General features: G+C 45.0%; 1 protein-coding gene across 12 annotated transcripts in view; it reads right to left on the reverse strand.

Annotated features, from left to right (window-relative positions):
• ZFYVE26 (zinc finger FYVE-type containing 26) overlaps nucleotides 1–16,778 on the reverse strand; it is a 76,915-nt gene that overhangs the window by 49,422 nt on the left and 10,715 nt on the right. For 9 of the 12 annotated variants that reach the window (XR_008618687.1, XM_055088549.1, XM_055088548.1 and 6 more), the window contains 11 exons: nucleotides 16,025–16,188; nucleotides 13,328–13,531; nucleotides 11,696–12,310; nucleotides 11,144–11,230; nucleotides 8,519–8,587; nucleotides 7,746–7,897; nucleotides 5,376–5,577; nucleotides 4,144–4,407; nucleotides 1,739–1,858; nucleotides 1,480–1,644; nucleotides 705–923 (listed from right to left, as the gene is read on the reverse strand). Coding sequence is in view for 11 of the 12 variants with exons in the window: in XM_055088549.1 (XP_054944524.1) it covers nucleotides 705–923; nucleotides 1,480–1,644; nucleotides 1,739–1,858; nucleotides 4,144–4,407; nucleotides 5,376–5,577; nucleotides 7,746–7,897; nucleotides 8,519–8,587; nucleotides 11,144–11,230; nucleotides 11,696–12,310; nucleotides 13,328–13,531; nucleotides 16,025–16,188 (2,261 nt within the window). In the remaining variant the exon portion in view is untranslated. The remainder of the gene's footprint in view (nucleotides 1–704; nucleotides 924–1,479; nucleotides 1,645–1,738; nucleotides 1,859–4,143; nucleotides 4,408–5,375; nucleotides 5,578–7,745; nucleotides 7,898–8,518; nucleotides 8,588–11,143; nucleotides 11,231–11,695; nucleotides 12,311–13,327; nucleotides 13,532–16,024; nucleotides 16,189–16,778) is intronic. The other 3 variants (XM_055088554.1, XM_055088552.1, XM_055088556.1) reach the window with 2 other exon arrangements.

The raw sequence follows: 16,778 nt of genomic DNA on the forward strand, positions 1-16,778 counted from the left end.
TTTTTTTTTTTTTTTTTTTTTGTGGTACGTGGGCCTCTCACTGTTGTGGCCTCTCCCGTTGCAGAGCACAGGCTCCGGACGCGCAGGCCCAGCGGCCATGGCTCACGGGCCCAGCCGCTCCACGGCATGTGGGATCCTCCCAGACCGGGGCGCGAACCCGGTTCCCCTGCATCGGCAGGTGGACGCGCAACCACTGCGCCACCAGGGAAGCCCTAAAAGGTATTCTTGACATGATGCTGACCACAGGTTTATCTACGCCTTACCACTGTTCTAAAGACTTCCAACTACAGACAGACTTCAGTGAGCAGGCCTAGCCACAAACAGCTCATCCTGCTCCCTTCGATATGACTGAAGTGTAGGTAATACTCGCTCTGTGGACTTGAGTAAGAATCTGGCACTCGACTCAGAGACTTAATTCCCCTGGTGGGCCCTCATATCCACAATAGATCGAAGATCTGGGAGAGGTATTTTTGAGTCATTAATGCCATCAAAATGTATTGAATACTCCCAGGTGCTGTACCATTGTACGAGGCATCAAGGAGACAAAGGTGAATAAAACACAGAGGTGAATAAGAGAGGACCTCATATGTAGTGTCCTCGGCTACTGCTGTACCCAGAACCTCTTCAGTGTGTGCCTTCCTATTCCTTGCTCTTAAACACTTGTGGGCCAGTCCTGACTCTATTTTCTCTTTCTTGCTACTTACCAGGCTCAGAGCTCAAACTCCGCAGGAGAACAGCAGCCAGGGTGCTGCAGTACCTGAAGAAGGTGCCCATGTAGTCAGTCTGCCTGCCGCCTGCTGGCATCTGTTTGCCCAGGTTCTTCTGGAGGAGCTGAGTCTGGATATACACAGGGTGGGCCTCTGCCTCCAGAGCTTTCTCGGCCACCTGCTCCACCAGGGAGGTAAGTGGAGTACTCCTGGGCTCTGGGAGGAGTTATGAAAGGAGAAAGCATGTAGTGTTGAGTCTGTGCATCTGGCTTTGGGTCACTTTCCAAGCAATATGGGAACTGGGCCTCTGTACACTGCATGGGACATCCTATAGCCTGGCTGCTACGCTGACAAGGCAGTTATAAAATCCGAAGTTGGTTGCTTATACAAGTGATTCTCAGCCAGGAAGAGCTTTGAGTCTGGAGAAATCAGGGTGGAGTGTTCCATTTTCACCCATGTCTCGGGTGGAACAGCTCTGTGAAGCTCACAGCACTCTTTTGCAGAAGGGTTAATCAATGTTTACGGAGTCCCTTCTGGGTATATCTCTCATAAGGAATGAGAAAAATGTGCCAGCTAATGGAGTGCTAAGCAGCCCTTCACTTAGGAGGTCGGGAAACAGGTGGAATTAGTTATGAGACAGGCCCTGGTTAACTAGAGGGCTGGTAGGGCCCACTTCTGAGTCCTCAGCCTCTGCTCCAAAGTACTCTTTCCCGTTCCACTGTGTCCTCTCCCCATTTCAACCTCATCTGCTCCCATGCAGTCGGGCCTGTACCTGGCAGCTCTAGTGCTTCTCTCAGTGACTGAAGGATCTGCTCCAGCTGCTGGGAGAGGGTAGCGTGGCTAGCGACACAGTCCTCGGTGAGGCTGGGCCAGCACATCTGAAGCAGCTCAGCAATGTTGCACCGTGGGGGACCTCCCCCCTTTTCCTCTACACTCTCTACAGAGAGCAAATGAGAAAGAAAAAGTGAGGTCTGATGCTGACCTCATGTTCCGAGGCCGGGAGGTTAAAAAGGGGTAGTAAAGCAGCTCACCTGATTTTATTTGTCCGGCTGACAGAAGTGGGTAATTGAGAATCTTACTGATCTGCTGAAGAACGCCTGGAAAACCTCGAATGCCATCAGCACTGAGGAATACGTGGTCTAGCCGGCGACCTGGAAACAGGATGAATCGAGAAGGAATGCAGAAAAAAATAAGGTACTTTCAGAGATTGACACTCAGTCCTGTATTTACTTGTGAAGTTTTATCTTCTCCAATATTGAGGAAGAAACATATGCTGTGCCATTTTTCATGACAACCAGCATACCTGGCTTATTCCATGCCTGCTGTTCCAGGGCTACCTCTGGCAAGATGCCTCAGCTGTCCACGGCAGCAGACCCAGAAGCTCTGGCATTCCTAGGGAATCGCTGTCCCAAGCCGATCAGGCACTTCTTGTGCATTTGCCTTGGTACTTCCTTCAGCCGAGAACTTGAGCTGGGATCTTATCTGTCTCTTGACACCCTGACTAAACTATACATAACTTTATGGACAGAGATTATTCCTTATACCTCTCCTGTACTCCCATATACTTGGGATAATCTGGAAATGCGGTAGGTACTAAATTAATTCCTGATTGATTGGCATGAAACCAATCAGCTTGAATATTATTAATAGCTTGGATAATATCTCCATTCATTTTAGAATATAAGTACTAGATGAGGGAGAGGGAAATTGTTCGATAAAAACAGCATTGTGGGGGCTTCCCTGGTGGCACAGTGGTTGAGAGTCCGCCTGCCGATGCAGGGGACACGGGTTCGTGCCCCGGTCCGGGAGGATCCCACATGCTGTGGAGCGGCTGGGCCTGCGAGCCATGGCCGCTGAGCCTGCATGTCCAGAGCCTGTGCTCCGAAATGGGAGAGGCGACGACAGTGAGAGGCCCGCATACCACACACAAAAAAAAAACCAGCATTGTGTATGCCACGGCATACTTTCCTAGTAGGTCTATGTCAACGCTAAGGGACTTTTAAATCAACAGCTCAGAAGTGATTTGGAAGGGTGTGCAGAATAGAGTTAACACAGCAGGCCTGAGACTGCTACCCTTAGAAAGGGCTGCTTGCAAGGTTGGTCCCTGGTTGGTGTCTGTGAACTTGACTGGTAAACGGTTTCCTACACTGATATAAAACTTTCCCTAAATGATGACAGCGACTGATTGTGCCTAAACTGTTTGTACAATGTGGTTTATGCTGAACACCTGCCTTCCTCCTGAGAGCCTGGAATTTTGGTACATGCTGGGCAGAGGGTGCCTCTGTCACCAGCTCCCAATAAAAACCTTGGGCACTGGCTCACTAATGAGCTTCCGGTAGACAACACTTCACACTTGTTTGTTGTCACAACTCATTGCTGGAGGAGTTAAGCACATCCCGTGTGACTCCAGTGGGAGAGGACTCTTGGAAGCTTGTGTCTGATTTCCTCCAGACTTTACCCCATGAACCTTTCCCCTTTGCTAATTTTGCTTTGTGTCCTTTTGATGAAATAATTCGTAGCCACGAGTATGACTATATGCTGAGTCCTGTGAGTTCACCCATCGAATCACTGAACCTAAGGGAGGCTATTCATATCATATCTATTCACCATTCCTCCCTCCATATTACTCAGAGAGAACATGTTTCTTTCTCTCTCCCTGGTCAGTCCTTCCAATGCTGGGTGTGTGTATCAAGGATGGGTGGGGAGTGGAACTTTGCCTAATTCTTTCTTCACATTCCTCTACCTTCATTCCTCCAAGAATTCCATATACACATTCTGGGATATTATTAACCTCAAGGTACAATCCTCCCTCCAACTGTGATCCACTAAATTTTCCCTTATACCTGGTTTACAAGCTTGAGACTCAGGTTTTAGGTTAAGTGGGATTCACTCTGGAGGAGGTATGCAGTTTAAGGGCACAGTTTCCATTGGTACCATTTTTTTTTTTTTTTTAATTGTTTTTTTTTAGGACGCGGGCCTCTCGCTGCTGTGGCCTCTCCCGTTGCGGAGCGCAGGCTCCGGACGCGCAGGCTCAGCGGCCACGGCTCACGGGCCCAGCCGCTCCGTGGCATGTGGGATCCTCCCGGACCGGGGCACGAACCCGCGTCCCCTGCATCGGCAGGCGGACTCCCAACCACTGCGCCACCAGGGAAGCCCCATTGGTACCAATTTTGAATGTATATTTCTTCCTTGAATTTATCTATAAACCAGAAGAGAATTTCCCCAAATGACCGGAATCTGCTATATCTGTTAAGAAGGCGAGACTCTCAGTAAACTATATTTAAGTTGCCAGACCGGACATGAGGAAATGAACTAATAATCCTTTCTCCCCAACCCTCCTTCCCCGATAACTTTCTTCTTGCACCATTATTAAGCATCTCAGAACCCCACCTCCTCATTTGAGAATTAAGGGATCAAGCAAAAGCAGCACACTCACCCCGACTCTCAAGGCTGCTGTTCAGGCGCCGTTCAGCGGTTTCTAAGAGCTGCTTGCCGGTTTTCCAGAGCTGGCACTGAGAGCAAGCCAGGTCAAATGCAGCCATGGCGGGGGGGCTGAGGTCTTCCAGAACCTCTCTCAGGGGGGCAGTGGGCTCCACCAGGCTACTGCTTATCCAGAAGTCCTCCTGGAGTGTGGGGATGGGGTCTCCCGAGGTGCTGAGCAGCTTGTCGGTCACATCAGAGATGGAGTAAAATACCATCCCTGGACACCCAGCAGTGGGATACAAGGCAAGAGGTTAAAATGACTCTCACTAGTACTTTTATTTTGAAAAGTAGTTATTTTAAAAATGTCTGAGGCCCTTCTGCACAGTATACCATCTATGCATATCAAGACCATCATTACAGCCCACTCTTACGGCATCAAAACAATGGCATGGAAAGAAAGACCAAGAGAAACTCAAAAAGGTGGAGAGGAGTGAGGACTTCTTCCGAATGGGATCTAAAAGTAGGGTGAAATGAGGTAGATCTGTGTGTGCTCATCAGAAAAGATCTCTAAAATACCTCACTAAAAAAGCAAGGTAGAAAATAGTACTTGTTGGAAGAGCTCATTTATATTAAAAACAAAAAGGATATGCATATAGTCTTTTGAATTTGTAAAGAAAATCTCTGGGAGCTTATAGAAGGAGCAACAAGTGATGGTAACTTGATATATAGAGCCTAGACCAGCAAGAGATGTAAAAATATGGGACAAGATTCCACTTTCAAGAAATAATTAAAGGATGAGCCCTTTCTGCAGTGCAGCCAAGGGTGGGAATTGACATCTGTGAATCCCAGGCCACAGGTGTTAGATACAATTTCTTCACTTGCTAGAAAAGTAGAATATGCTTTATCCCTGAATGATTACAGGGGAAGAAAATAATCAGTTCCCCAAATCCCAAGATTAATGGCCATCAAAACACATGGTGGAAACTGCATTCACACTCTTCAGTTTAAGTCACGTAGGACAAGCTTAATGGAGGAGCTCGAGGGGCAGGTAAGTGACCGCCGTGGTCGGCGAGGTTAGGCACAGCTAGAAAATGACTCCGGAGGTGTCAGGACTGCTGTTCTTCAAGGCAAGCATCCTTCTCTAGGTTTCTGCTCACCTTCATGATGAGCCTCTGATTTGGGTGGTTTTTCCCCCATACCCTCCTCCCACAGATCCCTCACCACCTGGCAACAGGGAAGCCGGACCTGCGGCTGCAGCGCTGCCAATGGCCTGCAGGGTTGAGCGGCCGCTGCCTGTTCTTCGGATGGTGCCGCTACCCCCGTCCGAGTTCTGGTTTTCGATCTTGTGCTCTACTCGGGCCAGCTCCTGGATGACCTCCTGGTAGCGCTCCATGAACAGCAGCTCCCCGGAGCTGGGCGAGGACTTCAGGTTGAATGTGAACACCACCTGCCACAGAAGGGGAAGGAGTGTGGCTTGCGGCAGGCCCGCTGAGGTGGAGAGTGTCTACAGATCTGAGATCTTGCTAGTCATCAGACTCTGGCCCTGAGACATCTGCTTTGTGGGGCTGGAAGAACACTGGACATTCAAAGAGTAGGTCAAATGTAGAAATAACTCGTAAAAGTCAGCAAGAGGGCCACTGAAGCCCCAGCAGAAAATAGGCAAAAGATGTGGACAATTTCAGAGAGAAAATACACAGGACTAATACACAGGTAAAAAATGTTTTCCCTTCCCAGTAATTCAGGGAATTTAACATTAATACTACCTTGCATCTACCATAATGACAAAGTGTAAAAATAAACCCTCAGGGGGTGGTGGCGGAATGAACTGTCACAACCTTTTTAAAAGCAATTTGGCAGTCTACAGAGCTTTAAAAATGTTTATACTCTTTGACTCAGTCGTTTTTATGAAAAACTCTCTTAAGGAAATAATTCAAAAGTCAATGTATAAAAAAAAAAAGTCAATGTATGAAGGTGATAATCTTGACACTATTTACTACAACTATTACCACGTTGAAAATAAATGTGAGTTAACAGGGAATGGTCAAATGCAGCTACTAGATCAGACTATCATAAGGTCACTAAAATCAGTTACTAGGCAAATGCTTATATTATAATGTAAAAAAGGCACTAAGTTTTAGATTCAAAATGATCTTGGCTTTATATAAAAGTCACATACATCTTGGAAAAATATTGGCAAAAATATGCTTTCATCTTTAGTATTGGTTGTTCTGGACAATACGTTATAAGTAATTTTATTTTCTGGTTAATACTTTTTGGTATTTTCTCATAAATATGCACAACTTGCTCTGTAACCAGGTTTAAAAATAAAATCTTTTATTAAAAAAGAAAAACGAGAAAAAGAAAAGATCAAAGCCCCAGGAAAGGAAGAGGAAGTGAGGACATTTAGCGGTAAAGCATCAGGGGGCTCGCAACTGAATTCCTCTTAGTTTGGGTGTCAGAAAGGCTGGTGAGGGTCCTATCCTTCCCAGAGGGATAGAATGATCATTATCACTAAAGTACAGGATATAAAATGTGTCAGAGGAAGTTAAGTAAAAATTATCCAATCACCTAGATGTTTCCATGATTTATTCCTCAACAAGTAAACTTACATGAAAGAAAAATTCTGACCTATGTGTTAAGGGACCAGTGCAAATGTCATAAATATATCAAGAGAGTTTTAAAAACTAGAAGAGTGGGCTTTTATGCTTTTAAATTTAAACAATAGCAGAGAATTCTTGTATTTCTCACAGCTTGCACATAATCCACTTAACATTCCAAGAGGTAGCACAAGCAGGTATTTTATATATATATATATATATTTTTTTTTTTTTTTTTTTTTGTGGTATGCGGGCCTCCCCCTGATGTGGCCTCTCCCGTTGCGGAGCACAGGCTCCGGACGCGCAGGCTCAGCGGCCATGGCCCACGGGCCCAGCCACTCCGCGGCACGTGGGATCCTCCCAGACCGGGGCGCGAACCCGGTTCCCCTGCATCGGCAGGCGGACGCGCAACCACTGCGCCACCAGGGAAGCCCGAGCAGGTATTATATTTAACTCCAAGTTTCAGATGAGGACGTCAAAGCTCAGAGGGAGTAGAGTCTTTCTGGTTTCTACTCCCTGCACTTTTCCCTACACAACATTCTAATTTGCTAGCTCCCTGCACCTCCTGTATGTTAAACTGGCATTCTATTTATTATTAAAAATTGTTTGCATAGTGATTTCTAACTATATAAAACCACATATGTATTCAGAGAAGGACTACAAGGAAAGAAACAAAAATATTTCAACGTCTTGACTGTGGCCGAATGTTTTCTTTTATCTTGTTAAAAAACTGTTTTATGTTCTGAATACAAACAGATGATTCAACAGCTTAAATCTCCTCCTTCTGGATCTTGAAATCCACAATGCTCAAAATCAGGCTCCACACATGGAAACTCCTTCCTGCTTCTCCTGCTAGACGTGGCCCCTCAGGTGCGCCCGACTGGCTCTGCTTGCACAAGCATCTGGCTTTACCTGATGCCCCGCGGGTCCCAGACAGCAAAGGGCTACCTTAGCGTTCTCTACTGTGACGAAGTAGAGCCTAGGCTCCTAACACCTGCTGCACAAGTACCCGCCTCACCTGATGGGCTTCTGCGAAGTTACCCCGGAGGATGCAGGATGCCAGCAGTGACTCAGGTGGGGAGAACATCATGCGGATGAGTGAACTTTGAGGTTGAGGCTGCAACCGGCCATCCAGCTCATTCTTCCCAGATGCAGCGCTCAGACTTCCCTCTGTCAGGACACAAGAACGTGGGGGGCCAAGGAAGGGATAGAAATTGAGGAAAAACTATTCTGTCACCTGCTGCCAAACTCCTATCTTCTCAAAGTCCTTCTCTAAAAGGTCTGTAAATGGATCTTGAATTTTCCTCAAATGAAGCACATACCTATGCTATCATCTTTTTCTTTCTTTCTTTTTTTCTAAATTGAAGTATAGTTGACTTACAATATTGTGTTAGTTGCAGGTGTACAGCAAAGTGATTCAGTTATATATATATATATTTATTTATATATATTGTTTTTTAATTCTTTTCCATTATTGGTTATTATAAGAAATTGAATATAGTTCCCTGTGCTATACAGTAAATCCTTGTTGTCTGTCTATTTTATATATGGTAGTGTGTATCTGTTAATATGTTATCATCTTTGAATATAAGACTTATGTACCAACAACCTTCTTTGGGTATTCACCTCTGTTTCTCTTACTGATGGGTAACTCAACTGATAGTGAAATAGCCCTTTCCCCACTGAACATAAGCATGAACTGCTCAGTCCAGGTTTTCACACCGTGGTATATGGCAACGCTTTATGAGGGCAAAGCTGCTGGAAGTTGGCAACTGGTTGGGACCCCCATACCTGAAGTACTTGTGCTCAGCTCACTACTGGTACTTTCCAGGGATGGGGTGGAACCTCTGTCCCAGCCATCTAGAGGTATTAGGAGGAAAGAAAGAAAATCAACCATCAGTGCCTTACAGTGTAGAAAGTGAGAAGTTGGCTTGAAAGCTGAGATCTGGGTAGAGTGAGAAGATAATGGGTAGCTACTATACCAGTGGCTTCTTCTACAGTAAAATGCAAATTCCTACAGACCAAAGGTACAGGGGTGGGCTTACTATGGTCCCAGGGCTCATTTGGATAGCAGCTTATAGCAGTGGTTTCCAGTCTCTGGGTCTCAGAGCCCCAGGAGCTTTCAAGTTACTTCTAGGGGTCAGCGACCCCCATTGCTCACTAAGCACTGTCAATAGTCTGAAAAAAAAATTAAAGCACAACTATTATGACATGGAACCAGTGGGGTGCCAAAGAGGGTCACAAAATTGTCTGACATAGAAAAAGTTGTCCTCATAGTTGAAAAAGTAGGGAACCAAAGTATAAGGCCAGGCTGATCAAAGACCATGATATTGGGACTTCCCTGGTGGCGCAGTGGTTAAGAATCTGCCTGCCAATGCAGGGGACACGGGTTCGAGCCCTGGTCCGGGAAGATCCCACATGCCGCGGAGCAACTAAGCCCATGCGCCACAACTACTGAGCCTGCGCTCTAGAGCCCGCGAGTCACAACTACTGAGCCACAACTAGAGAAGCCCGCGCACCAAAACGAAGAGTAGCTCCTGCTCGCTGCAACTAGAGAAAGCCCACGTGCAGCAACAAAGACCCAACACAGCCAAATAAACAAATAAATTTATATTTTAAAAAAAGACCATGATATTGAAAGTCCTGGAGAAAAAGCATCTTCTTCTCAACACCTGCTTTCCTACAGCTGCAGGAAAAGAGAAGATGGATTGTGCATTCTGGGCTGGATGGGTCAGGTGGATGCAAACTGACTCAAACCAATTAACTGAGCAACTTAAGGGGCTCAGCCTTTAAGTTTTCCATGTTTCTCTCATGGTAGTCTCACCCCAGCCAGCATGTTCATGTCTCTTGTTGCCACTTAGCTAAAGCCTACTCATTCTTCTGAGCTTGATTCAAAAGTCAACTCTTTCAGAAAACCTGTTTCTCTGCCTTTGTAGACTATGCTGACGTCCCCCTCCATGAGATCTCTTCTGTTTTCAGGGCTGTTTAAGTTTTTCATGTATACTGTCTATGCAGGTAAATTATAAATTCCTTGAAGGCAAAGTCCTGGTTTATGCCTCATTCACCTCCCTCAAGATACCTAGCATTTTTTTTAGCATACAGGAAACTCTTTATGAACTCCCTGTTAATTATTTTAAAACTACCAAAAACCATAATAGAAATTTGATTATCTAAAAATTTAATACTTCTGTATAATGCTTCTGTGTTAAACTCCTTTAGAAAAACTCATAATCAAAGTCAAAAGACAAAATGGAGCAAAACTTGTAGCACAAAATGACAGAATATTTTCCTTAAGGTATAAAGAGCTTCTTACAATTCAACAAGAAAGAAAAACCCAACAGAAAATATGTACCTTAGACTGAAAAATATAAATGGCCAATAAATATATGAAAAGACATTCAATCTCAAACTAAAAATTAGTATTAAAACAATGACACACCATTACTATATTAATCATATTGGCAAAGACTAAAAAGAAACCTGATACTACTCATTTTTGATGAATGTATATGCAAATAGGCACTTACATACAGGTGATGGGAATGTACATTGGTCCACCTTTTTTGAGGGCAATTTGTTATATCTGTATTTATACCCACATATACTTTGACCTTCTATATTATACTGCTAGGGACTTATCCTATAGATATACTCACACAAGTATGCACAGACATACGTACAAGGTTGTTTACTGTAGCATTGTTTATAATAGTAAAAAACTGGAAACAATTTAATGCCCACAAAAGGGTACATATGACAATGGACTACTAAGCAGCCTTTAAAATAAGTGAAGAGAAGTGAGTTCTCAATATAGAGTATGATACATTTATGTATGTAAGAGGATATAAATGAAAAAAGAAAGTTGCAGTTCTCTATATGTAGTATCATGTATCTGTATATCTAAAATGATATACATGCTTGTATTTCATGGAGAATTTTTGGAAGAAAACTAATAGCAAGGGTTACTTTGGGGGAGTGGGATTAGGATAATCTTAGATCACTTTTTTTTTTTTTTTTTTTTGGTATGCGGGGGCCTCCCTCTGCTGTGGCCTCTCGTTGCGGAGGCCTCCCTCTGCTGTGGCCTCTCCCGTTGCGGAGGACAGGCTCCGGACGCGCAGGCTCAGCGGCCATGGCTCACGGGCCCAGCCGCTCCGCGGCATGTGGGATCCTCTCAGACCGGGGCGCGAACCCGGTTCCCCTGCATCGGCAGGCGGACGCGCAACCGCTGCGCCACCAGGGAAGCCCTTAGATCACTTTTGTTTGTACCTTATCTTAAAGAATTGCTTTAAGATACTTTAAGATCTTATCTTTATCATTAGTGTTAAGGACTGCTTTATCTTGAAGAATATTAGACAAGTGGCACTATACCATTTGCCGCTTGTGGGAAGGAGGCATGGAGAGAGTTCTTCAGATTACCTGCCCGGCTCCTTCTTGTCCGACGACCCCGGCGGAGACTTGGGTGCCATGTGGCGATGGGCCAGTATCTTCGGGAGGGTTGCTCCTCTGAAACAGCAAACCCAGTGGGTCATACGGGAGGGTGATCAATTTTTTTTTTTAATTGAAGTTTTGCTGCTGTACAATATTATATGTTACAGGTGTACAGTATCACGATTCACAATTCTTAAAGGCTATACTCCATTTATAGTTATAAAATATTGGCTATACTCCCTGTGTTGTACAATAGATCCTTGTAGCTTATTTTATATCCAATAGTTTGTACCTCTTACTCCCCTACTCCTATGTTGCCCCTCCCCCTTCTGAAAGTGATCAATTTTGATTTGAGCCACCTCCTGGGGTAACAGGTAGGGGAAGATCTGGACTGGCCTGTGCGACGCTGAGCGGTACCCCAGAGTTCTGACACAGGTGGCCATGGTGATATGCCCTGACCTAGTGTGACTCCGTGAACTCCTAGCTGTCCCACATTCCCGAGACTTTTCTCCCTCCTCCCTTTCTATTATCTCCTCTCACCTGAGCCCTGGTTGCTGGTCACCACCTTGTACCTCCACTGGGCCTCAGAGAGAACCTTGGAGAACTGGTGCAGGCGGCTCTGCAGTCCGTCTCTGCTGCTGCTGCCCAAGCCACTCTGGCCTTCAAGCAGCTTTAGCTTCTCGGGGGGGCTGCGGCTGCTTAGCTCATCCAGCTGCTCCTGGAGCAGCCTGAGGAAGGCCCCTATTACATATTCATCAGCCAGGAACCCACTGATACCGCTAGTAAAGTGCTTTAGGTCCAAAAAGCTGTGCCTGTGAGGCTCTGGGGAACTGTCTTTTGGCTCTGCCTTCAGAGAGCTTGGAACTGTGTAGGCCAGGCTCCTGGAGGCCCCCAGGGAACCCTGTTCTGACCTCCTCTCACGCTGTGCTATGTGCTGAGGGCTCTCTGACGGGGAACTCAAACCCAACGGGCCCTTCCCCTCATCGTCATCCTCAGCGTAGTCCTCGGGCAGGTGAGGCTCTGGGTGAAGATCAGCAGAGGTGATGAGGAGCAATGAGAAGATGTTTTCGAGAAGTTCCAGGCACAGAGAGTCAGGAATACTGCACAGATACTGTTGACACCTGGCCAGGTATGTTGAAAAGAGATCTGAAGCACCTGAAGAAGCATGTATAAAAGAAGAGGCCAGAGAAAGAGAAGGAAAGAGAGAAAATGCAAACATTAGAAACAGTACTTGCCAGACTCAAACATTCTCCCAAGTTTAACTCATTTCTTTCTTTGTAGTGACTCAGAGAACTGTGGTTACAGTCAGAAGACTAAAAGGCTATTGAGCCATGTCTTTTCGTGATTTGTAGAAAGATTTTGCTCCCTTAACTAAAAGTACAGTTCAGTGAACACTCATTATATTGTTTCTGCTTTTTAAAATTACATTACTCCTCATCTCTGAGAAGCACTCCATATTTCAGTTCCTAGAATGAGGCAGCCTGGAGACTCCTTATTCCTCAATTTCTGTTTGCACTCATTGTTATACTACAGGTGATCACAGCCTACCCAGATCTCTTAAAATGACCATGCTCAGAGGTGAAGGTCTATTCCAAAGCTGCAAGGGAGAGATACTTGACCACCAGTCACAGAAAGCAAGGTAAGGAGTTATAAGTTTTTAAGAAAAATGAGAGCTAATAGGACAGAAGGTTCTTTCAAACTGTAGGCTGTGACCTATGACACTGACTTAGACGGCTGCACTTGAAAAAATGAAATAAAGCAGAAAAATAATCAGGAGCGTGCTCTGGTTTGGAAGGGTAAGTAATGTTTCTTAAAACTTATTTCAGTTTACGCATCACATACACACATATACACATACACATGAAAGCACAAATTATATACCTAGGTGCAAACTGGATTGATGTGAAATGCTATCTACTGTGGACTGGAGTAAAAAAAAGAAGCATTTCGAAAACACTGTACTAGGTGCTCAGGCTCTGTTAGAACTTATGCAGATCACTTGCTTTCTCCATGTCCCTTTGATTTACAGAGGCTGATAAATGGATGAAATTATTCGTGGGCATAATAAAACCAAGGCCCCCTCCCAGCCCTGGTGGCAAAGGGTTCCCACGCAAAGAACCTGCTGGTTGTTCCCAGCTCCCGCCAGGGAAGGGGTGGGGGGTGGTGCTGCACCTGGGGAGGAGAGAGAATCGTTCACTGGCTCTGCAGCCACGGTCAGGTCCTCAGAGGGACTGTCTTTGCATTCCTGGCACTGGGAGTGCCGGTGTGAGTTCACACAGAGGGCATAGATGGCATACTTCATGGCACAGAAGCTCCGGTAGAGTGTCAGGTTCTGACAACGGCTCAGGTGCGCAGGGACCGTGGCGTCAGTTGAATCTGAATTATAGAGAGAAACAGGCAGAACTTCAGAGATGCTTCTTTCTTTTTTTTTTTTTTTTTTTTTTAATTTATTTTAGTTTTGGTTGCATTGGGTCTTCGTTGCTGCGCGCAGGCTTTCTCTAGTTGCTGCGAGTGGGGGCCACTCCTCGTCGCAGTGCACGGGCTTCTCATTGCAGTGGCTTCTCTTGTTGTGGCTCATGGGCTCTAGGTGAGCAGGCTCAGTAGTCGTGGCTTGCGGGCTCTAGAGCGCAGGCTCAGTAGTTGTGGCGCACGGGCTTAGTTGCTCCGCGGCATGTGGGATCTTCCCGGACCAGGGCTCGAACCCGTGTCCCCTGCATTGGCAGGCAGATTCTTAACCACTGCACCACCAGGGAAGTCCCAGAGATGCTTCTTTCAGGCAGGGGCTGCATGTATGGCTGAAGCAAAGAGATGCCACACTGCTAGTCCCCTAGGTGTTCTCACCCTCTCTCTTTTCTGGCAGTGTGATCTGCGTCCCTTTCAGGCCTTTTTTTCTATTCAACAACTTTCAGTCTCTCGGTTTCCTTTTCCCCACCAACCTCCCCTCTACATGTCTGTTCAACCTAGGCCTCATGCCTATTTAACAAATCTTTCCCTTACATTTCTTAAAGTACTTGTTTTTCCTTTTTTAAAAAAATAAAACTTGAAGTACATGTTTGGTCTACCTTTCGAATGCCACATTACCCAAGAGGCAGGCTTAAAATGTGTTTAGATTGAGAAATAAGAGAGCAAAGGTAACACGGCATTAAAAAAAAAAAAAAACTTGATATTTTTAGGAAAGCCCTGAAGCAGACATCATGAGAACAAACATAAACTCTGTTGCGATTCTGTACACTTGTTTAATAATTTATAATTTTTCATTAAAAATTTGTTTTGAACTTAGGAGGAAGGAAGGTTACCATCTTTACAGAATCTCTAAACATCTTAATCTACGTCTAATTCTTATCATAGCAAAAGTATAACCTGTTCAAAGAATAAACATTAAATGTAATAAAGCAAAAAGAAGAAAAAATTACCACCCATAAGCCTACCAGCTAAACACAACCACTGCTACATTCTGGTTTAACCCCTTTAATAGTTTTGTGTACATGTGTATGTGTTTGAGTATAACATTTTATATACTATTTAATTTTCCTACTTCTTAAAAATCCTTTAGAGCATAAGCATTTGATTATGTTTCTTTACAAACTAAACCTCTGCTGGCTGCATATAGTTCTACTGAATGAATCCCTTGTCTATAGACATATTCCTCAAGGGCAGGACATTGGAATAGGTAGGGATGTTTTGCTACTACAATGCTGCAACAAGCCCCTTTAGGTATAGGTTTCCTAGTGATTACTTCTTAGAAGCTTGGCCTTGCCAAGGTCAGGGTAATAAGCAGAACAAAGTCAATATTGTTCTATGGCCTTGACCTCTTCATGGCATTATTGCCCAGAGCCAGGACTTGCAAGCACGCTGAGAGGGAGTGGCTCCTTACATTTTTGCCCCAGATGCCTCTCTTGCCTCACCCTAGCCCCAGCCCTATTATCACTCCTCTTTTTCCTTTTCCAAGTTCAAGTTCTAAGTGTGTTCTGGTGGGTCATCAGGGATAGATTTCAAACACTTCTTCAGAAGCCTTTTGTATTTGTATGTAGAAAACAGAGAGTTCCAGTTCCTTTAGGAAATCTGCTAAACAAGTTGTCTACCTTTCCAAAAAATATAGAATGTAGTAACACTAGTTTTACAATTAGTGGTAGGTCCTTTAAAAAAGTAAATCAAAGCAATATCTAGGCTGACAGACATCTACTGCCATATGAGAATGTTTGTTTCTCTCAAAAGTAAGGTCCCTGGCCTGTGTAGTAGGTTGTGACCACACCGTCATATGATTTTTGAGAGCAAAAAGAGTGAGCTTGTTAATGGGGACTTGAATTTTAAGCAAAGATCTAAGGTTAAAACAAGGCTTTGTTACTGTTTCAGGCAAGCCTTTCTTCTAAAAGAAAAACTCTAAAAAAGACTCAAAAAAAGAATCTTCTCGAAGAAAGACTCTTTACCTGTTCAATAGACTATGAAGAAGATATGGGAGGGAAGGAAGGCACAAAATGTGCTGTAAGAAAGCTTATGAAGCATGGAGAGACTCACCAAGAATTTGCATAAATACTGCCAATGACAATGCTGTGAATTCAGAGGGCAGTTCCTAATTCTGTTTCAGTGAAATGAGGGTATGCTCATGGTTCCTGAGCTGGATCCATGAGGACAAAGGTTCCCATGGAATTGTTCTCATAGGATACCCTAGGCCTCACCAAGAAAGGGGAAGATGTCCCTACATCTTGTAATCTGATTGTGGCAAACAGCACTAATTTAGAGGGTACCTGCTGGACCACCCATCTTGATAGATCCCAGCAATCATATCTAGATAAATCTTGTGCTGTAAGAAACATCTGCAAGATTGTCCTAAGAGGGAACCTTGCCCAGGTCACTCCATCGCCAACTCACCATGCTCTTGCTGGGGGTCCTTGGCTGGCACCTTCTGTAGGAGCTCGAGGACATCTTCCTCCCTGAGGGCTGGAAGGTTTGTAAGGTGATGGAGAGAGTAGAGCACTGAGTGGCTTTCTCCACCATGTAAGTGACACAAGAGATCTCTCTTTGGTATGGGGTTGCTGAAAGGGAAAGTTGGGAGGATGGAAGGGGAGGCAGTTTATATAATTGCTTTGAGAAAGACCAGTCTCCATTCCCTCTTATTCTTTCTCTCTGGCCTGTAACACCACAGGTTTCACTTCCCCAAACACTAAATTTCAGTTGGTCTATGACAGAGGATAGCATTTATTTACCCCCAGGGAAGGACATTCATCAAGCTGGCTTTACTTGTCTAGTAAGGACCCAGGAAGGGCCTCTGTGCTCAGCAGGGTCTAGAGAAAGGGCCCACAGATTAAGCTTCCTAATTTCTGTAATTTTCCTAGCTGAGAGCTGACACGAGCTTCTCTGCTTTTCTTTGAGTCAGGGCCCCTTGCTACTTCCCCCAGCAGCCTACTCAACTTCAGAAGTGCTGGTGAGGTGGGTGAAGAACAAAATAAGAACCCAGATCTAGGGAAGACCCAAGGCTAAGTTATCAGGAAAACACAGGGCCGCGAACACATTTCAAGAGGCAGTTGTTGAATAAAAATGTGATCCAAGATAACACGTGGCTGGGCTTCCCTGGTGGCGCAGTGGTTGAGAGTCCGCCTGCCGATGCAGGGGACACGGGTTCGTG

Source organism: Physeter macrocephalus, chromosome 11, assembly GCF_002837175.3.
Source record: "Physeter macrocephalus isolate SW-GA chromosome 11, ASM283717v5, whole genome shotgun sequence".
NCBI lineage: Eukaryota > Metazoa > Chordata > Mammalia > Artiodactyla > Physeteridae > Physeter > Physeter macrocephalus.